This window comes from Sorex fumeus, unplaced genomic scaffold, assembly GCF_029834395.1.
Source record: "Sorex fumeus unplaced genomic scaffold, SorFum_2.1 ptg000008l, whole genome shotgun sequence".
In the NCBI taxonomy this organism is placed as follows: Eukaryota; Metazoa; Chordata; class Mammalia; order Eulipotyphla; family Soricidae; genus Sorex; species Sorex fumeus.
The window spans coordinates 83,917,711-83,945,643 of NW_026606065.1; the positions used below are offsets into that span (position 1 = coordinate 83,917,711).

Consider the following 27,933-nt stretch of genomic DNA (forward strand, 5'->3'; position numbering starts at 1 on the left):
CATAAAGAGTTTTATTTTAAAACAAGATTTTTTGGTGACCGCCATATTTGGTCACCCCATGTGGGGTTGCAACTCTTAGTTTTCTGTTAGGTTGTTGGTGTTTAGGGTCACTCCTGTCAGTGTTGGGGGAGTCATGGAACCATAGGGTGGCCAGGATCAAACCCAGAGTTTCTGTGTGCAAAGCATGTGAGATCCAGCCCTAGAACATTTCCCCCAGACCATGACATGCAACTTAAGAAGCATTAGGATAGGGGGCTGGAGCGATAGCACAGAGGGCAGGGTGTTTGCCTTGCACACGGCCAACCCGGGTTTGATTCTCAACATCCCATATGGGTCCCCTGATCACTCACAGGAGTAATTCCTGAGTGCATGAGCCAGGAGTAACCCCTGTGCATTGCTGGGTGTGATCCAAAAATAAAAACAAAAACAAAAAACAAAGAAGAAGCATCAGGATAGAGGATTCCCTGAAGTTTTTGAAGACAGCCCTTTCAGAGGGACTAAAGACTACTCAAAAGATGTATGCTTCACAAGCTGGATTCCCAAGTTTAGTCACTGGCACTCCATTGTCCTGCCACAAGCTCAGTCTGGTTTTGTTCTTTTTTTTTTTTTTTGGCACCAAAAAACAAAAGGTCAATTCCCACACCAATAAAATAAATAAATAATAAATAAATAAAAACCACAAACAAAAACATAAACAACATCAAGAACAAAAAGCATGTCCACTGTGCTAACCCATGGCTCATGTCAGTATCCCTGGAAGTTAGATGAATAGTGGAAGGTAATTGAATAAATAAGTTCAATGGCATACGTGTTGAGGGAAAGGTGAACTTTGCATTGAGGACTGCAGATGAGAAGCTAATGAATTGGAAACCATGACTGGAGTATTCTGAGTACCTGGTAACAGGTTGCACTTACTTCTTATACTCACTGGAAACGATACTGTGTAATTGGCTGCCGGACTCTCAATAAAAAGTCGGTATTCTCCAGCCCATGTATCTGTCATTTTCAGAATCACCATGGAAATGATTCCTCTGAAGATACAAGAAAGAGAACTGATTATTTTGTAAAACGTGTGAAACCCAGAACATAAAATCTCATGTTGAGTCAGAAAGTGGTTTGGTGGTGCGTGCGTCCCTCCTCCATGGCATAGAGGTCCCTCCTCTGAGACCACAGCTCCTGCCAAGTACCCCACACTCAGCTGGGGCCTTGTTGGACTGAGTTTGTGGCTCACCCAGGGACAAACTCAATCCAACGAGGCCCCAGGCTTCTGGAGCCCCTTGGAAAGAATTCCCCAGTCTGTGCAGGGAAGGAGCACCCCATACCCTTCCTGAGCAATGTCTCCATCTGGGTATTCATCCCATCACCTGACGCAGTTCCCCATCTGCTGACTCAGACTACTGCATACATAAGATAACACCGTGTGAAAGAACATTCTGTTCCGCTCTCCTCTCTCCAGATGAGAAACTTCAAGCCAAGTTGGATACCAGACATTCTCCAAAGAAGCAATAAGTCCACTGACATTGCACACAACATCAGGCAAAACATGTCTCCACATTAGTAACTTCACTTTTCAGATTTTTGGTAAAGAAAGATTTGGCCAGGGGTACGCACTTCGGGGAAATAATGTGGTTATACGTCAAGGGATTATTAATTCCTCCTAAAGTTTAAAATTGTCTCTAAGCAGTTGGTTGAGTGATGTTGGATGTAAATTTATAACTTTCTTTGGTCAGGAGTGTGGCTCAAGGAGTAGAGTATGTGCCTTGCATGCGTGCGGTCCCAGGTGCAATCTCTGGCAATATGTATCACCCCAGAATAAAAGTTTATATGTAAATATGGTGTTAGCATTAGTTGACACCTGGGAGATGCAGAACTTTAGATCGATGGAACTCAAATCTCTGGGGGTTTTTTTGGGGGGGGTCTTCATACCTGGCAGTGCTCAGGGCTTACTCCTGGCTTTGCACTCAGAGATCACTCCTGATGGGCTCAGGGGACCATATGGGGTACTTCAAACTGAACCTGGATTGGCCAAGTGCAAGGCAAGTGCCCTTCCTATTGTAATCTTGCTCCAGTCCCTCAAATCTACATTTTGACAGGATACGCAGGGAGTTGGCATGCACCTTACTCTGGAGACCTGTTCTTTGCGTGCTCCAAGCAGCACATGGCAGTGTCTCTGTGCTTGAATTCATAAAGACAGGTCTTTCACAAGTGGGTGATGCCACTCCCAGGGGCATGAGCTAATCGTGGCGGGGCAGGGTGAGAGGGACTCGTAGTCTTGGAGACAATTAGAACAAGTGCAAATTGCTGCTTTCTGCTTGTCTGCTTAAATTTTGATACAGAGAGTGAATTAGCAAGATCTATTTTTATTTATTTTTCCCTCCAGATGTTTTAGAGAGGTATTTTCTTTCTCTGAGTTAGTCTCTCTCCTAGCTCTGAGCTAGTATTATTTATTTATCCCTGGGCATATGATCAAAAATTAGGAGACAGTTCTAAAATCTTATGTATTCAACTTTTTCTGGTTATGACTCAGAATCTGGATATAAATTTGATTCCCTACTGGGTAAAAAGTTGCTAAAAATGTTTTGCTCCTAACCTAACTAACCCACTGAGGACCTGTGAGTTTGGTTAACAATCAAGACTGCCTGTCCTACAGCAAAAACTACCTCTGACAGAGTGAAAGAAGTCTATTTTGTGTGTCAGACATGGGAGAACTGCAGATAAACAAACAAAGAAACAAAAACCTCAAACCTCACTTTGTTACTTTTCTTTTTGGTTTCAAACTAGTGACTCTTCTGATGAAAGAAACATTCTAATAAAAATACTTATTAGTCCATTAGAACATAGAGAATTTTGAACATTCCTTTATCCAGAATTCTTAACAGTAAGAGTGCTCTGATTTAACCCTAAGTAAAAGCAACCAAAAAACAGAAGTGAGAAGACAATTTCAAAAGAGGAAAGGAAAATGAATGTGTGCCAAGATTTAGAACCCGTGGCAGAATCTCAGTACTCTCCTGAAACTATTTAAGAGTTTGACCTCAAAGAAATGAAACTTGGTACAAGACTTGGTAACAGAGACCTCATTCTGCTATGACATGGCAGGACAGCCTAGACTGTTGGCCACTGGGATGCCACATCCTACATTACTTCTGCAAGGACAGACTTCTTCCACTTCTTCCAGAACACTCCCAAAAGTTAGGAAGAAAGATGGCCTTAGAATTCTGAAACAGGCATTTGCATCGTCTGTGCTCCTTGCTTATAGGGTCTCAGCACCTGGGTAGGGGCAGCAGGAGGCAGTGCCCAGCACAGTTAAAGATCTAAAGTGTAGAGTTAAGGGTCACAGTACTGTAGGTAAGGCACCTGACCAGAAGGTGGCCAACCTGGGTTACCCTCACCCCAGCATCCATATGGTTCCCTTAGCCCCATCAGGAGTGATCCCTGAGCGCAGAGCTAGGAGTAAACTCTGAGAAGAGCCAGGTGTGACCCAAAATATTAAGATAATTTTTAAATAAGGTGCAGAATTAGATACATATTTATAATACAAAGTTAGATATAGATAGATGTTCAGACATCTCAGCTAAGCTTTTCCTCTGGATAATTAGAACAAGTTCCTCATACACTGATCCATTTCTCCTGGAGATATACTTTTTCCTTCTTTCTTTTGGTGTTTGGGCCACACTTGGTACAAGACTTGGTAACAGAGACCTCATTCTGCTATGACATGGCAGGACAGCCTAGACTGTTGGCCACTGGGATGCCACATCCTACATTACTTCTGCAAGGACAGACTTCTTCCACTTCTTCCAGAACACTCCCAAAAGTTAGGAAGAAAGATGGCCTTAGAATTCTGAAACAGGCATTTGCATCGTCTGTGCTCCTTGCTTATAGGGTCTCAGCACCTGGGTAGGGGCAGCAGGAGGCAGTGCCCAGCACAGTTAAAGGTGCTCAAGGGTTATTCTTGCTTTTGCACTCAATAATTACTCCTGGCGGGCTTGGGGGACAATATACCAAGGATCAAACCCAGATGGTTGCATGCAAGGCAAATGCCCTATCTGCCATACTATTGCTCTAGCCCCTCACTGAAATATTTTGTGGATATAAACATGTCATTGGCAATTCTGCTTCCCATAATGTGAAATAAATTTGATAAAACCAAATATTCTTTCCCCAAACATTTCTCAGAAAGAAGTTTCTTACCATTTTAACTAGCATACAATGAAACCTTTCTAAAGTTTTCTATTTGAAACAAAATATAATTAAAACAGAAGAACTGGAGTCAGGGAAATGGCCCAAAGGATCAGAGTGTGTGTCTGACTCCATGTAGGATCATAGCACTGCCAGGGGAACCCTGCTCGTCCCCTGTGCAAGGGGCGAGTGTGAAATTGTCACACTTATGCCATCTCATTGAGTAATCACTGGGAGTGAAGCCAGTTAGCATCTCTAAGTATTACTGGGGAGTGTCCCTTAAAAAAACAGTAAGACAACTTAAAAAACAACAACAACAACAACAACATGTGTTGGACTGGAGAGATAGTACAAGGGTTTTGGTGTTTTCCTTGCATCCTGCCAAGTCCAGTTCAAAGCTCTGGTACCATATATGGTCCCCTGAGCACTACTCTGGGTCACTTGAGCACAGAGCCAGGAAAAGCCAGGTAAAGCATCACTGGATGCTCTCTCCCCTATCCCAAATAAAGATCCTAAATATTCTTTCCACTGTGCTTTACAATTTACCAATAACTCATTTCTAGCTTAAGCCTTAACTATAGCAATTTATGTACATGCATGTATTGGCTAGACTATTTTAAAGCAGTTATTTCAGAGCAATTTTAGATCTACAGAAAAATTAAATAGAAAGTGCACATGCAACCCCCGTTCCTCTATTATTACATAAATTGTATATTTGTTAAAATTTATAAACCTTGGGACCAGAGAGATAGTACAGTGGATAGGGTGTTTGCTTTGAACACGGCCAATCTAGGTTTGGTCCCCAGAACCCATATGGTTCCCCTTGTCCTGCCAGAGGTGATCCCTGAGCACAGAATTAGGAGCAAGCCCTGAACACCACTGGGTGTAGCCCCAAAACAAAGGCTTCATGAACCAGATATCAGAGAGGTGGTAAAGAAGGGAAGTTACTTGTCTTGTAAGCAGTCACAGTGCCCATAACCCTGGTGAAAATCCCTAGCACCACATATGGTCCCCTAACCAGGGCTCACTCCTGAGCAGAGGCAGGAACAGCCCCTGTGCACTACCAGGTGGGTCCCACCCTCACCTCATAATTTTTTAAAATTGTTTTTAATTGATAAACCAATCTGGGGGGCATATCTGGAGTTATACTTCCAGATCTATGTTTGGGGGTTGTTCCCTGGTGGTGCTCTAGATTAAACCTGGGTCTCCAGCACACACTATTATGTAGCACCCCCCCAACATTTTTTATAAGGGCCACACCCAGGAGAGCCACATCCAGTGGTGCTGAGGGATGCACTGTACCTACTAAACTGTCTGCCCAAATATAATAGTGACCAAGGTCCGGTGCTTCCCCTAGGGCTCACTTTGGGGAGGGATGTGGGCCACATCCTGCAAGGATCAGAGGTTACTCCTTTACTCCTGGCTCTATGCTCAGGAATTACTCCTGGCAGTGCTTGAGTGACCATATCAGATGCTGGGGACTGAACCTGGGTCAGCCGCATGCAAGGCAAGCACCCTCCCCACTGTACTATTGCTCCAGCTCCAGGGATCACATTTTTAATTGTTTTAAAATTTATTTTGCAATTGAATCACTGTGAGATACAGTTACAAAGTTGTTCATGATATAGTTTCAGTTATAGAATGTCCCAACACCTGTCCCTTCACCAGTGTACATTTCCTACCACCATTGTCCCAAGTTTCCCTCCTGTATACCCCCTTCCCCCACCTAACTCTATAGGGGGCACTTTTTTTTATTGAGTCACCATGAGCTACACAGTTACAAAGTTGTTCATGATTGGGTTTCAGTCATATAATAATCCAACACCCATCCTTCCACCAGTGTCCATTTCCCACCATCAATGACCCTAGTTTCCTTCCCACCACCCTACCCTTCTCCAGCCTGCTTCTATGATTTTATCGCAGGCAGTTTCTCTCTCTCTCTTCTCTCTCTCTCTCTCTCTCTCTCTCTCTCTCTCTCTCTCTCTCTCTCTCTCTCTCCTTTTCGGGCCACAGGGCTCACTTTTTATACTGGTTGACTTGAAAAAATATGAACCACCTTGCATCCATGCTTTAACTACAGCTTTTTTTTTTTTCAAATTTATGTTTTGCTTTGTTTAAGCTTGTTTTGGGTCACATGCCTGGCTCTGTGTTCAGAGCATACTCCTGGCAGGGCTCAGAGTACCGTGTATGGTGTAGGGGATAGAATCCCGGCGAGCAGGGTGCAAGGTAAGTGTCCTACCAGCTGTACTATCTCTCTGGCCCTCTAAGTACTCATCATTATTAGCTTATGATTTCACCAGAGGAAAGAGTTAACAACAAATAAGGACAGCTGAAAAGAAACTTTATGGCAACAAAGTATCCCCTTCCCCAACAAATTCTGAAGATTCTGCTTCCCCAGGCTATCCTTACCTGTTTTGTAAATCAAAACGTGGCTGGCAGCTGAGGGAGACATTCTTGAAGGCCCAGTGACAGGAGAAATTCCCTGGGTCCCTGAGCAGCACCTGCAGCGTGATGGCTGCTGCCACGTCCACCTCCACGGGGTCTGCTCCATAGACCCCTGGACCACTCTCTGGCCGCAGGGCACATCCCAGGTCTGCCCCGGACCCCGATGCCTAGGTGATGGGGAAACAAGAAGGTTCAGTACAAGTGCGTGTTTCATGCTTTCTCTTCCTAGCAGGAACCTTCCCAAATGCACTTACGTGGGTACAATGCATGTGGCACCCAAACCTGTTGGAAATATTCATAAGTTGACACACTCTGACTACTAGGACTAACCACCTTCCTCCCAAAAGAACCCCAAGTCCTGTCCCTCTCATTCTTTCCCAATTCAGTCATGTGGATCAGATTCCCCATTATGTTGCTTTTACACCTTTGTTGCTACCTCACAGTGTATCTCCAAGTCTCACATATGAGAGATTTGTATCTGTCCCTTTCATTCTCACTGACTTCACTCAGCGCAATATCCTCTTGTTCCATCCATGTTGCTGTAAATCGCATGGTTTTGTTCTTTCTTAGAGCTGCATTGCATTCCACAACTTTTGATTCATACATTTGTAGTTGGGCATTGGGGTTATTTCCATATCTTGGCTATTGTACTAAGTGATGTTACAGACTCTGTGTCACTGTTGATGTGCGTTGTTCCCACGGTTATGTCCAAGTTCTAAGCCCCAGAGAACCCCAGAATGTGCCCTCACTGAACAGGGGCTCTTCATAGCGGTCATCTCAGTTAACGTGAGGCCACAGGGTGGCCCTAACCCAGTGTGACTGGCATCCTTAGAATAATGGATTCAGAAAAGACAGGTACAGAAGGAGAATGCCAGGTGAACATGAGGAACACGAAGAAGATGTCTGCACACATGGAAGGGGTCCTCTCAGTCCTCTGTGGACAGCTGCGTGCACACCCTTAGCCTCCAGGACTGGGGGTCAATAGGTCCTATTTGTGAGGCATCCAGACTGCAACACTCTGTTAAAGCAATTGTAGCAAAGCAATATACAGACAATAATCGTAAAGTCTATGATAGAAGTAAATGTTTTTTCAATTATTGGTCTGAAAAAGAATCGACAGACAAGGGCTGGAGAACTAGTACAAGCAGGTATGGTGCTTGCCTTGTACGTGGCCAACCCGCATTCAATCCTTGGCATCCCAAATGATCCCCTGAGCCTGACAGGAGTGAGTCCTGAGTGCAGACTCAGGAGTAAGCCCTGAACATTGCTGAGTGAGGCCCAAAACCTAGGAAAAAAAGGAATTGACACACAGGGACTGGGGAGAAGGCTCCAAGGGCTGAGAATGTGCTCTGTACGTAGTGGGCCTGGCTTCATCTCCAGCACCAGCTTGGTCCCTCACGCCCCTCTGAGAGTGTCCTCCCCAGCACAGCCCCTTAGCATCACCAGGTATAACCACCAAACCAAATCAAATAATCAATAATTGAAAGATGTTGGAAGAAGTGTGTGGTGGCAACTTCTGCTACTGAATCCCTCATCTTCTGCCTTCTGACATGTAGTATAGTGCATGCTCACATGGACACACATATGCATGTACACATGTATACACACATACACACATACACACTCTCAGGCACATATACACACTCACACACATATTCACATATATACATACTTGTTCACACTCACACACATAAACATATATACACATATACTCATACACATGCATACATATATGCACATATACTTAACACACTCACACACATCCATATATATACACACTCACAAAGACATACTGACATATTCATATACATGTACACTCATACATTTTACACATACACACAGTCACATGCATTCATACACACACATACACTCATACATGTATACACATTTTCATAAAAATGCATAAACACACAATATATACATATACACAACCACAAACACACAGACACATACACTCACATACACACACATAGGCATACACGTATATGCATATACACATACAATTACACACACACACAAACGATCTCTCACGTTCACTGCTTAGGAGAAAGCTAGCTCTTTTATTACCAACATAATCATGTTTCTGGCCTTATTTATTCACTTTGCATCACATAGTTTATTTAGTCAATATTTGATAATACTATGTTACTCTAAAAGTAGAAAAGAAAAGATGCTCACTTTTCCTCAAGGTGTTTTCAGTCTGGTAGGAAGAAGAAACTAAAATTAAAGGTGAAATATAATAGGCTCCATAGGTAGATACTAACTTAGATACTGACTGCTTTGAAGCGAAAATGTAAATGCTCTGGACATTCCAAGAGGGGAAAGATGATTTCTTTGGGGATAGTAGGGAGGTCTCACTAAAGTCCAGCATTTTAATAAGGCAGATATAAAAGATATGCTTAGGAACTGTAGCGCGATATTATAGCATGCAGGGCACTTGCCTTCTATGCAGCCAACCCAAATTCAATTCCTGGCATCCCATATGATTCTCTGAGCACTTCCAGGAGTACATTCCTGAGTGCAAAGCCAAGAATAACCCCTGAGTATTGCCAGGTGTGGCCCAAAAAGACAAAAAGATTTTTAAATAAAAATAAAAGACAGACATAGGGTAAACTAAAATAACAACAAAACCTGGAGTGCTAGAAAAAACATTTGCAAATGAATTACAAATAAAAAGCAAATATTCCAAATATATAAATTATTAGGGCAAAAGACAAAGAACACAGTTTTAAAAAATGGAAAAAATTGGGGCTGGAGCAATAGTACATCGGGTAGGGTATTTGCCTTGCATGCGGCCGAACCGGGTTCAATTCCCAGTATCACACATGGTCCCCTGAGCACCACCAGGAGTAATTCTTTTTTTTTTAAAGTAAATTCAGCTTTTATTTTATCACTTACTTTAGAAATTGACTTTTGGCAATTCTGCATACGTTTTTTATTTTATTTTATTTATTTATTTATTTATTTATTTTTATTAGTGAAACACCATGAGGTACAGTTATAGACTTACAAATTTTTGTGCTTGGGTTTCAGTTATACAATGATCAAGTACCCATCCTTCCACCAGTGCCCATCCTCCACCACCACGGGTCCCAGCATCCCTCCCACCCCCCCTCCCCGTCCCCCCATCCCACCCCGCCTCTGTGGCAGGGCATTCATTCCCTTTTGTTCTCTCTCTCTATCAGGAGTAATTCTTGAGTGCAGAGCCAGGAGTAACCTCTGACCATAGACCCCAAAAAAGCAAAAAAAAAAATAGGAACCAGAAAAATAGTATGGAGTTAAGCAAAGCAACACTTTGCCTTCCTCCTTACTCCATCCCTAGTTGAATCCCCAGCATCACATGGTTCTCTAAGCACCACTGAGAATGATCCCCAACTTCAAAGCTGGGATTATCCTCTAACTGCTGCCAGATGTGGTCCCAAAATACACACACAAAAGAAAAAAATGGAGAAAGTATACAACTGACAAAAAGTGATATAAAGAATGGCCCTTGGGGCTGGAGCAATAGTACAGTGGGTAGGGAGTTTGCCTTGCACATGGCTGACCCGGGTATAGCCTCCTCTCCCTTAAAAAAATTTTTTTAAAAGGGGGGGGGGCGTGGAGAATACCTGTCAGCCTTCTCCCCAGCTCACTGCACTCTTTTCTTATGCAAAACTCAGGATTGTACTAAGGCCAGTAACTGTTATGCAATATTCAATGGACATCCATGAAACTTCTGAGTGTTACAGAGAAAAGCCATTTTTTACACTTTCACTTTTCAGATACTGGAGCTGCTTTGGGCATTTTCCGACTTCAACATGAAGTGGAGTTATAGAGTTTCAGTTGTTTTTTTTTTTAAAACTGGCTTTGATGTGGGGGTCTAGAGAGATAGTACAGTGAATAGGGCACTTGTCTTGTGCACGGCTGACCCAGGTTCAATCGCTGATATCCCTTATGGTCCCCTGAGTACCACCAGGAGTAATTCCTGAGTGCGAAGCCAGGAGTAAGTCCTGAGCATTGCAGGGTGTGTCCCCAAAACAAAACAAAACAATTTTTTTAAAAATAATATATGGCTTTGTTTTATTCATAGCTCTCAGTACTCAGATGAAACAGCTTTCTATAAACCCTATAGTTAAGGGATGTTTTGAATGATCAAACACTCTTAGAGGATAAAAGTTGTCAATGTGACTCTATAAATCAAGCCTTTACCCGTAGTAATATTGCCAATATATACTAGAGAATGCAGCATGAGATCCTTGATGCCTCGTGGAAGAGAGAAAGGCATTTGTGGAAATACTGGAGTTACGGATGGTATCACATCCATAGTAACATTCTGGTTTTGATGACTATTAACATGATCACGTAAGATGTCAACACAGGAGAAAGATGAGTCTACAGTCCAGTTGGCCAAGAATTGCCAGTAGGGCCCCTTGGAATTTCTGAGAACTGCAGGGTGCCCCATCCCCATCCCAACCAAATATTCTGAAGAAGGATGCATGTGCGTAGACAATTCTAAGAGTAGAGAGAATAAGGAGGAATCACCTGGTTAAAGCACAGAGACCTGACTGCATCCCAATGGTGTGCACCAGTCCTGGCCAGAGAACTTCATGCTTCCAGTGGCCTATGGAGGCACAGCTGTGCCCAGCTAGGCTGAGGCTTCTGGTATTACAAAGCACTGGTATTTAGGAAAGCATGGCATCTAAATTCCACAGTGTTAAAAACAAAAACCACAAAAGAACGTTTGCCATAATACTGAAATTGATCACATTGATTTAATTATGTATAATATTATATATATGTATATACACATATGTATATATGGTTTGGGTCAGTGGTGCTGACTCAGGGACTATACCTGGCTCTGTGCTCAGGGGTGATCCCTGGTGGTGCTCTTGGGACCATATGTGGAACTCAGGAATGAACTGGGATCAGCAGGATGGAAGGCAAGAGCCTTAACTCTGTACTATCTCTCTGTACCGCATCCTATCTTTAAAACAAGCATCTGCTCTGATAGTTGAATGGACAGGGTGTTTGCCTTGCATGAGGCCAACCCAGATACAATCCCCGGCATCCCATATGTCTCCTGAGCACTATCAGGAGTAATCCCTGAGTGCAGAGCCAAAAATAACACTTAAGCCTATCCGAATATGGCCTAACACCATAAACAAATAAATAAATGTAAATAAGCTTCAGTAATTAAGAACCCCCCAAAAAAAGTTCCCTGGAAAAGAGAGTTGAGACACAACAAGTAAAAGAAACAAACAGGGTGAGGCAGGGGAATAGCTGAGAGGGCTTACATGCATAGCCCTGGGTTCAATATCCAGTGCTGCAAGGATCCCAAGTGCTCCAGGGTGTGGCCATGGTGGGCCCTGAATGCCTCCAGGGTTGCATCATGGGTCTGGAGACCCAACTGTCAGGCCTGCACTCCTGGGCTGGCTGCTGACTTGCATCTTCCTGAGTACATCTCAGGTAGTTATAACCCTCTCAAAAGAAGATTTTAAAATGAATTGGCTTTTGCAGGCCATCAGCCTGGAAAAAACTGTGTTGGGTTATTCAAATACATTTGTCGAACACTAGCAATTCATTTTCCTCACAAACAGAGAATATATACTAGAGCCAAAATTAGATGATTTTGTTTCTCCCATAATCTCGTAATCTCATAAAAATATCTTAGTATTTTTATCACTTATAATTTTTGTCTGGATGATAGATCTGACCACCCCCTTATATGATTCATTTAAACCTACTACTTCAAGTGGATACTACTACTATAAAAAGAAATGTATGTATTATATACTATCTTCAAATTTGATTCTAGGCAATGACTTGACTAGAGGCAGTTAGTTTACTGTCAGCCAAGTGGGGTGGCCTGCTTTACTTCCTATTACCTAGTAATGAGCACAGAAAGGTCACTCCCTTCCCCACTAACTCCCAGATTACCTGTCCTCACCCAACAGGCTGCATGTTCACTCCTACTTCCCTTCCTTCAAAAACCTAACCCTGCAGTTGATCAAAACTCATTTCACCCAGACACCTAAAGCAAAACAAATCCCCAAACACCAGCTTCTTACATTTGAATTCTCTGTGGTGCACAGGACTCAGAGACTAGTAGGGGTGCTTGGAATGACAGGGATTGAACATGGGTCAGCCAGGGGCAAGGCAAATGCCTTACCCACTGTACTATCACTCCAGCTCCTTGAAAGCTGTATTTTTTTGGCTTTTTTTTCTTTTTCTTTCTTATATTAAAAATTGAATCACTATTAATTACAAAGTTACAAAGATGTTTATCATTGAATTTCAGGCGAATATTGTTCCAACAACAATCTCTTTACCAGTGCCCACCACCCTCCACCAATGTCCCCAGTTTCCCTCCAATTCTCGTCTGCCTATAAGTCAGAAATTTGCCCCCTCCCCATTGTGCTAGTGTTCCCTTCCCTAACTTATTCCCTTCACCCCTGCCCAAGTGACAAGCTTCCTACAGAAAAACAATTCTCTTGCTCTTTGTTTCTATTACAATTGAGCATTTGTTATTACCTTACAAGGTTTATTTATCTCCCACATATAACAGAGAACTGAATCTGTCCCTATACCTCTGGCTGATTTTATTAACATGATATTCTTCATCTCCATCCACGTTACAGCAAATTACGTGACTTTATCTTTTTTTTAAAAGACTGTGTAGTAATCCATTGTGTCTGTGTATCATAGTTTCTTTATCCAGCTGCCTATTTGTGGGCATTTGGGTTTTTTCTAAATTTTGACTATTGTATATAGTGCTTCAATGAGTGCAGATGTCCTTTCTGATTTCTGCTTTTGGGCTCTTGGGGTATATTCCCAGGAGTGGAATTGCTGGGTCAAATGGAAGCTCAATTCCTAGTTTTTTAAATTTTTTATAGGAATGTCCATATGGTCTTCCAAAAAGGCTTTCATAGAGTTGAATTTGAAAGTTATCACCAAATGAAGATGGCAGAGAAGCGGGCCTCTGAATGGAACAAAACATAGACATAAACAAAGGAATCTGCACAAGGGCAGAAGTAGTAGTGATGGCCTGTAAATTCACTCCAGTCAAAAGACTGTTCATCTGCAACAAAGCCAAGGCAGAGGCTGGTCAGGGCTTAGCAGGGCCCAGTCCAGCAACTGCAGAGGGGCACATGGCTGTGGCCCCAGACAAAGAAAACTCTCCAGCACTCCAAATTGAGATGGGAGCAAAAAGCCATTGTGACTCCAGGTGAAGACAAGGTCCCGACATTCCCTGCCCAAAGCACATAGAGTGTAAACATTTACCAAGTCTCAAAAAGAATAAATCGTGAAACAAGAAAGGCTGGTTCTAGTGTGCCAGCTGACAAACCCAGTGACTGAGGCAACAGGGCCAGTGAGAGGCACTGAGAAGTGTGAGAGCAGGGAACTCACACTGATTTATACTGTACAGTTCCAGCAGTGGTTGGATGCAACATAAATGCAGCAGCATAGGCTATGCATAGAACTGGTAAAAGCAAACCTTAAATGATTACCTGAACCCAGACACTTCTCCTAACCTTCACTGCATGGCAGACACAATGGCAAAGGGAGGAGTCCACCAAAATTAATGGGTAAAGGCAACTAATTCAGAACGGTGCCCAGCACTCACCAGCTCTATACCCTCTCAGATGATAGCTTCAAAGTGATCGTGGTAAATACTTTTTAAAATGAAAGGAAACAATAAACAGACCTCCAACAAAGAAAAAGTATGAAATAACATGAGAAAATTGCAATCAGAAGGCACAAGTCTGAAAATCATGGTCGTGGAACTAAGAGATTCATTGGATGGTCATGGCCTTAGAAGTTAAGAAATAAATTAGTGTGCTGAATAATAAGATGCAGATAACCATCACTAAAGAACAGAAGAAGAAGAAAGAGTGAAAAGAAATGAAGACAATATCAAGGAACTGTGGAATAATTCTAAGAGGATTATTCTGATTTATAACAATAGCTGAATTATAGGAATCCTGAGGAATTCTCTACAAAATGATGGCAATAAATTCCTTTATCTCAGTAATGTCTCTTAATGTTGATGACCTGACCTCACCTATCAAAAGCCACAGAGTGTTGGATTGATCAAGAAATTGAACTCAACTAATCAAGATTACAAAAGACATACCTCAATAGTCCTGATAAACACAGGTTCAAAGACAAAGGCTTGAAAAACAACTTTCTATTATTATTAAATCATCATAGTTTAGATAACTTGGGCATATCAGTATTAAAATTTAGAGGATATTTTGTTTTGGGGGGATTTTGTTTGTTTGGTTTTCATTTTGGGGTCACTCTCAGAGGTACTCAGAGCTTACTCCTGCTTTGTACTCAGGAATTACTCCTAGCAGGAGCTCAGGGAACCAAATGAAATATGGGAGATTGTGGGGCTTGAGCAATCGCACAGCGGGTAGGGCACTTGCCTTGCACGCTGCCAACCCGGGTTCAATTCCCAGCATCCCATATGGTCCCCTGAGCACCACTGGGGGTAATTTCTGAGTGCAGAGCCAGGAGTAACCCCTGTACATTGCCAGGTGTGACCCAAAAAGCAAAAAAGAAAGAAAGAAAGAAAGAAAGAAAGAAAGAAAGAAAGAAAGAAAGAAAGATAGATGGGGGATCGAACCCAGATTGGCCATGTGCAAGGAAAAAGCTCTACCCACTGCACTATCACTCTGACCCAAGGTTTACATTATTGAAGTTGCTGCACCCCAGAACCAGCAAAGTGCCCAAGATCCTATACTACTAACTCTATATCACTTCTAGTCTGATTTTTTCCTTTGCCTGTTCCCACTGCTTGGTAATCAGTTGTGCTATCCAAAGTCAAGAGATTGTCATTGTTTAATACTGTATCCTCCCTTATTTTATCTCTTTATACTCACTGTCACTGTCCCGTTGTTCATCGATTTGCTTGAGCGGGCCCAGTAACACTGTGAGACTTGTTACTGTGTTTGGCATATCGAATACGTCACGGGGAGCTTGCCAGGCTTTACCGTATGGGCAAACTACTCTCGGTAGCTTGCCAGGCTCTCCGAGAGGGGCAGAGGAATCGAACTCGGGTCGGCCATGTTGGTTGCATGCAAGGCAAACGTCCTGCCCGCTGTGCTATTGCTCCAGAATATACAAAAAGTGGTAGCTTCAAAAAAGACTAGGATGGCAATACTTGGATCAGACAGTATAGATTTCAAATTTGAAAAGGTTATAAGAAACAGGGATGGTCATTATTTAATGATCAAGAGATTTGTACATCAAGAAGATTTTGAGCTTGAGAGATAATTCAATGGGCTAGAGCACATGTGTTGCATGCAGGAGGTCTGGTTCAATCCATGGCACTGCATATGATTGCTTGAGCACTGCCAGAAGTGAGCCATGAGTCCCACCATATAAAGCTTAAAACACTAAACAAAAAATAAAATCCACCATTATACTCATGAATATACATGGACCAAATGAGGGAATTACTAAAAGTTTGTAAAACAACTGCTAAAAGACCTAAAGAAAGATATTAACAGCAACACAGTAGTTGGACGAAATTTTAACACCTACCTCTTACCACTAGAAAGATCGAGTAGGCAAAAATAAATAAATAATAATAACATTAAGGAAAAATTGATATTATTGGAATAGATGGGCTTAATAGATGGGCATGCACAGAGCCTCCATACATCCCAAAGTCAAGTACACATTCTTTTCCAGTGTACATGGGACATTCCCAAGACAGACCATATTGTGGGACATAAAAGAGCTCTCCATAATTTCCAGAGCATGGAAATCATGTCAGATACCTTCTGAGATCACAAAGCTATGAAAGTAGAAATTAATTATAAATGGAAAATTCTGGAAAACTCAAATACTTGTAAATGAAACAACTTACTATGAACAACCAAGTGGGTCATATTGGAGATAAAAAAAAATTGGAAACAAATGAGAATGAAAACATGAGTTACAGGAGCATATGAAATACAACAAAATCTACTCTAAGATGAAAGTTCACAGTAATGAAAATATTCATCATGAAACCAAAAAAAGCCTACATAAATAACCTAACTACACATCTTATCATACTAGAAAAAGAACAACAAAGGGAATCAAAAGTAAACAAAAGGGTAGGTGGAACCCAGTAAATCAACTAAACAGAAACACACACACACACACACACACACACACACACACAAAGATCAATGAAACCAAGAACTGCTTTTTATTTAAAAAAATTTTTTTTATTAGTGAAACACCATGAGGTACAGTTGTAGGCTTACAAACTTTCGTGCTTGGGTTTCAGTTATACAATGATCAAGTACCCATCCCTTCACCAGTGCCCATTCTCCACCATCAATGAACCCAGTAGCTCTTCCACCCCCCAACCCCAAGAAATGCTTTTTTAGAAGAAGAATATTGACAAACTCTTAATTAGACTAAAAATTTTTTAAAAAACAAGATCTAGTAGGTTAGATATGATAGAAGAGGAGAAGTTATGAGATGCCACAGATATTCAAAATACCTCTGAGATTGTTGTAAAAAAATTTAATGCCGCAAAATTTAAGAACCTAGAAGAAATTGACATATTTTTAAAATTCTATAACCTCCAAGATGGAATCAGGAGGAAGCAGAACATCTGAACAGACCAATTACTAACACAGAAATTGAAACTTTATTAAAGGACCTTCCCCAAACAAAAAACCGAGTCCAGATAGATTCACCAGTGAGTTCTTTCAAACCTTCAGACTGGATCTTTCTATTTTCCTCAGACTCTTCCAAAAAGTCAAAGAAACTGAAATTCTTCCAAACAATTTATGAGACCAATATTTCTCTGTACCAAAAGCAGATAGACATAAAAATGAGAAAATTACAAGGTAGGAGAGAGTTCCGTGGGCTGAAGCACACAATCTGTGTACTGGAGACCCAAATTTGATCCACAGTATTAAATTCTCAGAGTATCACCAGGAGTGACCCATACATAAAAAAAGGGAAAACAAAGAATTTACAGAGCAATATCCCTGATGAACATAGATGCAAAGATTCACACACACACACACACACACACACACACACACACACACACACAAATCTTAGCAAGGTCCAGAATGATAGTACAGTGGCTAGGTGCTTTCCTTGCACACAGCCAACCCAGGTTTTGTCCCAGGCACAAACTGACAACTAATATCATACTTGATGGTGAAAAACTGAAAGCCTTTCCTCTGAGATCTACAATTTATTCAGTATTATTCAACATTGTGCTGGAAATCCTTGCCAAAGCAGTCAGACAAGAAAGATATATTAAAGGGACTCAAATAGGAAAAGAATTCAAACTATGCCTATTCAGAGTTGACATAATACTATACTTAGAATACCTTACAGACTACATAAAAAAAACCAGAAATAATAGTGTATACAATAAGGTGGCAGGCTACAAAATCAATACTGAGAAATTCATGCTATTTCTATTTAAACACAATGAGGTAGAGAGAAATTTTTAATCCCATTTGTAATTGTGCTCCCCAATATCAAGAACCTGTGAATCAACAAAGATGGTGAAGGATTTCCAATACAAAGAAAACTAAAACTATAAATCACTATTAAAAGATACAGAAGACACATCCATGGTGGTGGAAAATGGGCACTGGTGGAGGGATTGGTATTTGATCATTGTATAACCGAAACCCAAGTACAAAAATTTGTAAGTCTACAACTGTACCTCATGGTGTTTCACTAATAAAAATTAATTTTAAAAAAGATATAGAAGACACAAACAAAAGGAAACACATATGCTGTTCATGAATACTGTTAAAATTTATGTGAAGTAATATAACTCTATGAATGCCAAAGTAATCTGGGGTATGGGAGAAAGATGGGAAACTGAGTTCTCCAATTTTAAATTATATTGTAAGAAGTGTGAAGTGGAGCAAGGAAAGCCTCTTTAAACAAGTAGTTCTGGGAAAACTGGACAGCTACATGTAAAAGAATGAACTCGGAACTCTGTTTAATGCCAAGCACAAAAGTCAGATCAAAGTGATTTAAAGACCTCAATATCAGACATGAATCCATAAGGTACATGGAGGAAAATGAATGTAGGCAGGACCATTCATGACATCGAAGCTAAAGGCATCTTCAAGGATGAAACACCACTGACCAAGCAAGTGGAAACAAATATAAACAAATGGCACTATATTAAACTAAGAAGCTCTGTACCTCAAGAGAAACAGTGACCAAAATACAGAAAAAGTCCATGGAATGGGGAAAAAATATTTACCCAATACCCATCAGATAGGGGCTTAATATCCAGGATATACAAGACACTGATAGAACTTTACAAGAAAAAAACCCCTAACCCCATCAAAAAATGGAGAGAAACTTCCAGAAAAAAACGAAATTCAAATGGCCAAAAGGCACATGAAAAAAATGCTGCACATTGCTAATCATCAGGGAGATTCAAATCACAACAACAATGATATATCATCTTACATCACAGAAACTGGCACATATCAATTAGAACAAGAACAACCAGTGCTGGCATGGATGCATGCGGAGAGAAAAGGACTCTCATTCATTGTTGGTGGGAATGCCGACTGGTCCAGCCTTTTTGGAAAACAATATGGACATTCCTTCAAAAACTAGAAATTGAACTTCCATATAACCCAGCAATACCACTCTTGGGAATATATCCCAGAGATGCAAAAAAAAAAGTAGAAATGACATCTGCACTTGTATGTTTATTGCAGCACAGTTTACAATAGCCAGAATCTGGAAATAACCCAAGTTCCTGAGAACAGATGACTGGTTAAAGAAACTTTGGCTACATATACACAATGGAATACTATTCAGCTGTTAAAAGAGATGATGAAGTCATGAAATTCGCGTATAAGTGGATGGATATGGAGAGTATCATGCTAAGTGAAATGAGTCAGAAAGAGAGGGACAGACATAGAATGACTGCACTCATTTGTGGAATATAAAGTAGCATAATATGAGACTAGTACCTATGAACAGTAGAGATAAGGGCCAGGAGTATCATGGCATGGTTTGTAAGCCAGCCCCACATGCTGGGGGAAAAGCACGTGGCAGTTGGGATGGAGAAGGAACCACTAAGTAAATGATGGTTGGAGGGATTGCCCGGGATGGGAGATGTATGCTGAAAGTAGACCAAGGATGAAACACAATGATCTCTTAGTATCTGTATTGCAAATCATAATCCCCCAATTTAGAGAGAGATTAAGAAGTATTAATCACAGAGGTAGGGAGTGGAGTGGGGTGGGGGGTGGGGGGTGGACACTGGGAACAATGGTGGTGGAAAATGTGCACTGGTGGATGGATGGGTGCTTGAGCATTGTGTGACTGAAACGTAATCATGCAAGTTTGTAACTGTATCTCACAGTGATCCAATAAAATTTATTAAAAGAATATAAAGAATTTAGGTCATGAAAAAATAAATAAATTATATAACAAAGCTGTGGTAATCAAAACTGGAGAACAAAGTCAGATTCTCAGATCAATGGAATAGAACTTAGATCATGGAGATAAAAACTCAGATATATGGGCATTTAATTTTTCACAAAGGAACCGGGTGCATGAAACAAAGCAAGGAAAGTCTCTTCAACAAATTGTATGTTGAAAATTGGTCAGCTACATGCAATAAGATGAATCTTGGCCTTATCTCACACCATCCACAAAATGAATTGAAAATGGATTAAAGACCGTAATATTAAAGACAAAAACATATTGGGAAAACAGAGACCTCTCCATAATATTGTCTCTGGAGTCATCTTAATGATGCAATGCTATTGGTCAAGAAAACAGAAGCAAAAATAAACAAGACTGTCAAACTAAGAAGCTTCTGCACTGCAGAAGTAATGACTAGTTCAGGAGATGGCTCAGTGGATTGAGTGTTTCCTTTGATACTGGGAGGATCCAGGTTGATCTGATGCACCACATGATAACTTGAGCACCACCAGAAGTGGTCCCAAGCACAGAAACAGGAGTAGCAGCTGAGCACTGATAGGTGTGGCCCAAAAAGAAACCCCAAAATGTCACTAAAATAAATAGACATCCCCACTGAGTGGGAGAAAATATTCATTTATTATACATCTGAAAAACGGCTAATAACCAAGATTTGCATAGCACTCACAACATTTAACAAAAACAGCTTCAATGGTAAATGTGGAGAAGGGCTATATGGGTATTTCCCCAAAGAAGACATTCAGATGGCCAATGAGCATCTGAAAAAGATCTCATCATCACTTATCATTAACTCCATCAAATCAGAACAATGATGATCTGTTGCCTCACACCAGTGAGATCAGCACACATCAATAAGAGTAAAAACAACCAGTGCCAACAAGGATGAGGGGAAGAGGAATCTTCATGGGAATGCTGGTGGGAATGTCACCTGGCCTTTATGGAACATAGCATGGAGACTTCTAAAACACCCCAAGAATTGAGCTCTTATGACTGTTCCCCCACAAAAATCTCATTTATTAGTATTTTCTCCAAGAATCCAAAAATGTTAACTCAAAAATATATCTGTACACCTATGTTCATTACAGCACTGTTCAAAATATCCAAGATACTTATGTCTCTGTTGGGGAAAGTGGACAGGTGATGGTGCATTTTAGTGACTATACATTTGTATGAATCCCTAACTGGAAATGTCTGTAGAGTTGTCTAATACACACCCGTTTTTGGTTTGCTTTGTTTTTGGCGGGGGGGGGGGGGGGGGGGCACACCCAGTTGTGTTCAGTGTTTACTCCTGGCTCTGCACTCAAAAATAATTTCTTACATGTGCAGGGGACCAAAGTGGTTCCAAGGATTGAACCCAAGTCAGACAATACAAACGCTTTATCCACCTCCACCCCACCATCACTCTGTTTCTTACACTCAATTTTGTTTCATGCAGACTTCTAAATCTTTAAATTACTTAACATTTAAATTTCCTTCATTTGAGTAAATGACTACATTATGTTGATAAACACCATAAAGAAGGAGAGTGACAAAGAAAACAAGTTGGAGTGGAAAGGAGCCAGAGGCAAACAATGGAGCAACATCAGCCAGTGAAGTCATAGGATGGCACTGAGGGCTCCCAGCCAGGCGGCGAAGGCTGAGGCTGCTGTAGAAGGCATTTGGGACAGCCCTACCCGAGATGGGCTGGAGAAGGAACAAGCCACTTACGATATGATTGTGACGATCAAGGAGTCAATGAGGGTTTGAATTAGGGAAGTGGCGATGAGACTAAAAAAAATGAGGTAATTATATAAAAGAAAGGGAATAAACAAGACCTGGTAACTGACCCAATGGGAAAGTTAGGAAGAAGTAGTTCAAAATGATGCTGATTGCTCCCTGCTGGAGACCTTCATGTTAGAAATATTCATCACTGTGTTGTCTCACTCTCTTCCCTCTAATGAAAACTATTTTAGCTTTAAAAAAATGATAGTGGAAGAAGGGTCCAAGTGATAGTACAGCAGGTAGTGTGCTTGCCTTGTACACGACTGATCTGGGTTTGATCTCCATCATCCCATATGGCCCCCCCACACCTCACCAGGAATAATTCCTGAGCACAGAGCCAGGAGTAAGTCCTGAGCACTGCTTGTTGTGACCTCAAAACCAAAAAACATATATTTTATACACACAACACATATATACATATATATGTATATATAAAATGTTGGTATAATATTGGGTAGGTGCTCAGGACCTACTCCTGCTTTGGTGCTCAGGTGTTACTCCAGGAAGTTCTCAAGGGACTATACATAGTATGTGCTCCAACCCCACTGAGCTATCCATCTGGAGAACATGATTCTTGATGGAATAAAGGGCCAACAATCTATGAGTATAGACCTCATCTTCACCAGATGTGAGTTTGTATATCATTAAATACACAAAAAACAAAGTCTAAGTAACCTGTAGGTTCTTGATAATGTAACAAAGTATGGTCTCCAGAGAAAAGCTTGTAAGTTGTCATTTTAATGTTACTTTACCATAGAGTGCGAAGCTATCCCCACTGATGAATTGTTGTTCTTATGATGGATTAAAACACATTTCATCACAGGCAGATCTTGTTTTGGAGTAGTCTCAAATATCATGGCTGTGAAAATAACTGTAAAATAGAACAAAGACAATAATGTTGATAAGGAACCAGAGTGATAGTACAGTGGGGATGGTATTTGCCTTGCACACAGCTGAACTGGGTTTGATCCCTGGCATCCCAGATGGTTTCCTAAGCATGGTAAGGAGTAATTCCTAAGTGCTAAGCCAGGAATAACCTGATCAGGACTGTCCACCCAGGGTTGGTCCCTGGCAATGGGTTGAGGAGAATTCAGGACTCTCTGACATCACCATTTATTTTTCTCTTGGTCTCCCAAACACCACCAGAAACAACTCAGTATAACTGGCTGGGAGCATCCCCAGAGCATTGCCAGGCGTGACCCCCACACCAAAATGTAAAAATAAATTGAACAAAAATGAAAAGAAAGGGCCTGGAAGATAGTTCAGAGAGTGAGAGCATATGCCTCGCATGGTGGAGACCCAGATACAATCCCTGGCACTTTCAGTCCACAGAGCACCAATAGGAACTACTACATCTGAGCACCAAGCCATAAGAGTCCATAGCAACCCCCTCCCTAGTAAAAATAAATATAATATTTGTGCTGTAACTAAGGACTTATTATGTGTGCCAGCTACTCTTTCTACATGCAAGTTGGTGTAGTGACTGCGGGGATTGGGGACACATCTATTAGTACTTGGGGGCTACTTCTGACACATGCAAAGTAAGCACATAAATTCCTATGTTATCTCTCTGACCCCTCAATTAAAACTTTTAAAAATTGCCAGGGTATGACTGAAACTGATCGAGTTGCAAACATAGTGTCCCAACAACAATCCTTCACCAGACTGACATCACTTTTTGAAAGTTTAAAAAGAATCAGAAGGAGAGTGGGTAGTACAATGGGTTTGGCACTTGCTTTGAGCATAGCCAACGAGGTTCAATTCCCAGAACCCATATAGTCTCCCGAGCTCAGCTATAAGTGATCCCGGAGCACAGTTCCCAAAATAAAACAAAACAAGGGGCTGGACCAATAGCACAGTGGGCATTTGCCTTGCACATGGCCAACCCAGGTTCGATTCTCAGCATCCCATATGGTCCCTCGAGTACCACCAGGAGTAATTCCTGAGTGCAGAGCCAGGAGTAACCCCTGTGCATCACCGGGTGTGGCCCCCCCAAAAATTCTGGATATAAATCCTTTATCAGTTATGTCATTAACAAAATATATTTGCCAATTGACAGCTTGCCTTTATTTGTTTCTCTTCCTTTCCTCAGGTAATATACATGACTGAGGGGTGGGGAGGTGGGGGGAGTTGCTGTACACATGCTGGGTTGTGTGAGCACCAGGGGGAAAGTATTATGTTATGGAGCTCGAATACTGGACCATGGTATTCACTGGGGTGCGAATTCTTCAGCTGTCTTCTCAGCACATGCCAGGGGATGCACATCTGGTGCTCGGTAGTCACTGCTCACCATTGAACTGAGGAGCACAGACCACAGAGCTGCCGGATTGGATTCTCCATATGTGCCCCACCTAGGAAGAAACCCAGAACCTCACACCTACAGGTGCTTTAGCCACGGAGCCATCTTGGAGGTTCCAGTCTTTGAAGACCAGAAACCCTTCATGTTAGAAATATTCAGTTCCTCAGTCTTTTCTCAGGGATTATGCTTTCAGACTTTTACCTAAAAATCCTATTTTTTGTTTGTTTGTTTTGCTTTTTGTGTCACACCCAGCAATGTTCAGGGGTTATTCCTGGCTCGGTACTCAGGAATTACTCATGGAGGTGCTCAGGGGACCATATAGGATGCTGAGAATCAAACCTAGGTCAGCCATGTGCAAGGAAAACGCCCTACCCGCTGTACTATCGCCCCAACCCCCAAAACTTTGTATCCTATTTAAGGTGAAAAAAGTTACTCCTAAAAGTCTGATCATTTTAGATTTTGCATTTAGTGTTTTTGTTTTGTTTTTGCTTTGGGGCCACACCCAATAATGCTCAGGGGTTACTCCTGGCTCTGCATTCAGGAATTACACCTGGCAGTGCTCTGGGGACCATATGGGATACTGGGGATTCAACTCTAGTTGACCACATGCAAGGCTGTACACTCTCTCTGGCCCAGGATCAACTTTTTAAAAGGTTTTTTTAGGGGGGTTACGAGGTAAGGGGCAGGGCTTGTGGTCTATTCCTGGCTCTGTTCTCAGGGGCCATGTGGTGCCGGGGATCAGAGTGTGTGCTTCAGCCCTTTGAGCTATCTTCCAGTTCCAAGTTCTTTAATCAGCTTTTTATTTTTAAAAATTTGGGGGCCTTCTGGGGATCCCTCCAGGTGATCCTCAGCTAACTGGGCCAATAGTTCAATGTGCAGTCTGAGAATGTGCTGCTGCATCCCATGGGCCACCAAAGCCACCTCATCAGGGCTCAAGGGCCTCCAAAGCTGCACTAGGAGATGCTCCAGGGACCATGGGCCACAAGGTGCCAGGGATAGAACTGGGCTTGACTGCAGGCAAGGAGCTCCTCTAACTCCTGTTCTCTCTCCCTGTTGGCCACTGTTGGCTATTTATATGGCAAAACCGATGGATCTAACTTTCTGATATAAATGCATATGAATACTCAATGGCTGAAACAATTTGTTGAAAAGTTATGATTTAGCCACTAAATTATTCCTATAATATGGGATATAATATGGGATAAAACTGCACAGAAGTGAATTTGCAGAGATCCTTTAAGTCAGCCAGCAAGAAGAAAACCTTTTGCGGGAGGCCCTGGAGGCCCTTTCCCACCTTTTCCCATCCATTTTCCAGCTCATAGTGGACACTATTATACAAATGTGCCTACAGAAAACTGTGAAGACCAGGCTAAATGAGATTCTAATCAAAATATCTTTAGACAAATTATTTTCTCTTAATTTGCATTTCCTCAAACCTAGAACATTTCCTGCCTCGAGTAAAGATCACAAGTTCAAAATGTATCTTTTTCTGGTTCAACTAGGATGTTTGGAATTGCCCTAAACCTGTCAGGAGACAAATTCTTTGTCCCCTCTGAGTCTTTTGTTTTGCTTTGTTTGGGGGCCACAACCAGGAATGTTTCCAGGTGGGTCCTAGCTAAAGCTCCCCCTAAAGGGGGAGAGGAGTTGGGAGATATCCTGGCAGTGCTGGGGCTCTCAAGGAAGCTTGAACCACAGTCCTTTGGGCTATTCCCAGCCTAATTTCTTTTTCTTTCCTTTCCTTTTTCCAGGTGGGGATGGGGGGTGGGAGGGGGAAGAGGTGGTGGTGGTGAATGGGGGTTAGCCCACACCTGACAGCGCTCAGGCCTTCTGACTGCACTCAAGGATCACTCCTAGCAGGTTCAGGAGACTATATGGGGTGACAGGGATCAAACACGGGTTGGCCACATGCAAGACAAATGCTCTACCCACTGTACCATCATTCTGGCCTCCCAGCCTAATTCCTAAGCCCAGCCACTTTAATGAGATTTTTCCCCTCTGAGAATAATCCACCTGTTATAACTGTATATAAACCAAAATTTGCACTGAGAGGCAGGGGTGGATTGTGGAAGCAACTAATCAAAACTCTCTGAGGGCAGAGTGAAGTTGTAATGGTTGGAGCACCTGCAGCGACTTGCATGCAGAGGCATGGGTTCAATCCCAGGCTCTACATATGGTCTTCTAAGCACCACCACATGTGGTTCCCAAACCAAAACAAACACAACAAACTCTGTTGGCCTTTGTCTTTATTCAACCTTGAATTTTAAACTCTGAGAAATTAATTTTCTACTTCTCCACACAGCAGTGATCCTTTTCACTTTAGTTAACAATGCCCTCATTAAAAATAAATGAGCTGCATATTTCCGAGCTAGTTTTGTAATCCTTATACTTTTTCATTGATCTATTTTGTGTAACTGGATACCAGTTTTATTATGACCTGCTTAATAATAGTACTTGAAATCAAGTATAGTAAGTTCTCCAATTTAGCTCTTCTCAAAATTGTTCTGGGTCTCTTTCATTTCAATATGAATGTTGGAATCAGCTTTTTCCATTATTGCAAAAAGTTCTACAGGGATTTTAAAAGAAGTTGGGGTTTCATTTGTTTTTTTAGTTTTTAGGCTCCCCACAGAGACTCTTGGACTTACTCTTGGTTCTGCACTCAGGGATCACTCCTGGAGGGCTCTGGTTTGTGGTGCCAGGGATTGAGCCCAGAATGGCTTCAATCAAGTCAGGCATCCGACCCACTGTACTATTGCTCCTACCTCAAAAGAAGTTGTATAGAAATACTAGGTTAAGGTGCACAAAATAGACATTTAAAAACATTTCTAATTTACAAAATATAAACATGGGTGGGGGGTATGGTGCCGCCAGCAGATCAATCTGTACCTGTGAGGTGAGTGCATCAGCAGCCTGATGGCACCTTCAGACTTCCAGATACCCCAAAATTGCTGTTGTGCCTTTGGCCAGACCCCAAAAACTTGGGGCAAAGTTTACCAAGAAAGTAAAAGGCCAAAAGTTAGGTATGTGGGAAACACACCCACAAAACACCTCCAGCTCAACTATATAATTGGAGGCATAGCCTCTCTGGTTCCTGACTGAACTGCTTAATGGGCCATGATCCCAGAGACTCAGAAACAAATCTCAAAACCCAGCAGCTTTTGGCAGAAATGCGTCCGGTCCCTGCAGTCGGTTACCGGTGCTGGGCCAACCCAGGTGGGAATAGGTTTCGTGCCTTGGCCTGTTCCCCCTGGCGGCCCAGTGGCTGCAATTCTCCAGAGGCCACTGGACAGTCAGGTTTGGGCGCCCAGTGACGAGACACGCAGGGCCTCACGGGATGGAGGTGGAGCTGGTCTTGTCCTCCCCACCCCAACGAGACCCCAAGTCATTGCCTGCGAAGGGCCTCTCTGGCTCCTGATCAAGCTGCTTAATGGCCATGATCTCAGAGACTCGGAAACAAATCTCGAAACCCAGTGGCTTTTGGCAGAAATGCGTTGAACCCCACAGTAGGTTACTGTTGCCGGGCCACCCCAGGGGGGAAAAGGTGTTGTCACTCCGCCTGCTCCCCCTTGGTGGCTCCGTGGCCGTTATCCTCCAGAGGTCACTGGATAGTCAGGCTTGGGCCCGCGGTGATGAAACTTGTTGGGCCTCATGGGATGGATGTGGAGCCGGTCCTGTCCTCCCCGACCCAACGAGACCCTAAGTCATCGTCCACGAATGGCCTCTCTAGCTCCTGATCAAGCTGCTTAACGGCCATGATCTCAGAGACTCAGAAACAAATCTCGAAACCCAGTGGCTTTTGGCAGAAATGCGTG

The 27,933-nt window shown here is 42.1% G+C and overlaps 1 protein-coding gene across 1 annotated transcript in view; it reads right to left on the reverse strand.

Annotated features, from left to right (window-relative positions):
• Positions 1-27,933, reverse strand: part of FLT3 (fms related receptor tyrosine kinase 3) — a 106,314-nt gene that overhangs the window by 57,870 nt on the left and 20,511 nt on the right. Inside the window, exons 2-4 of the mRNA XM_056110052.1 lie at positions 22,578-22,696; positions 6,589-6,791; positions 916-1,031 (exon numbers count right to left, since the gene is read on the reverse strand). Coding sequence (XP_055966027.1) covers positions 916-1,031; positions 6,589-6,791; positions 22,578-22,696 — 438 coding nt within the window. The remainder of the gene's footprint in view (positions 1-915; positions 1,032-6,588; positions 6,792-22,577; positions 22,697-27,933) is intronic.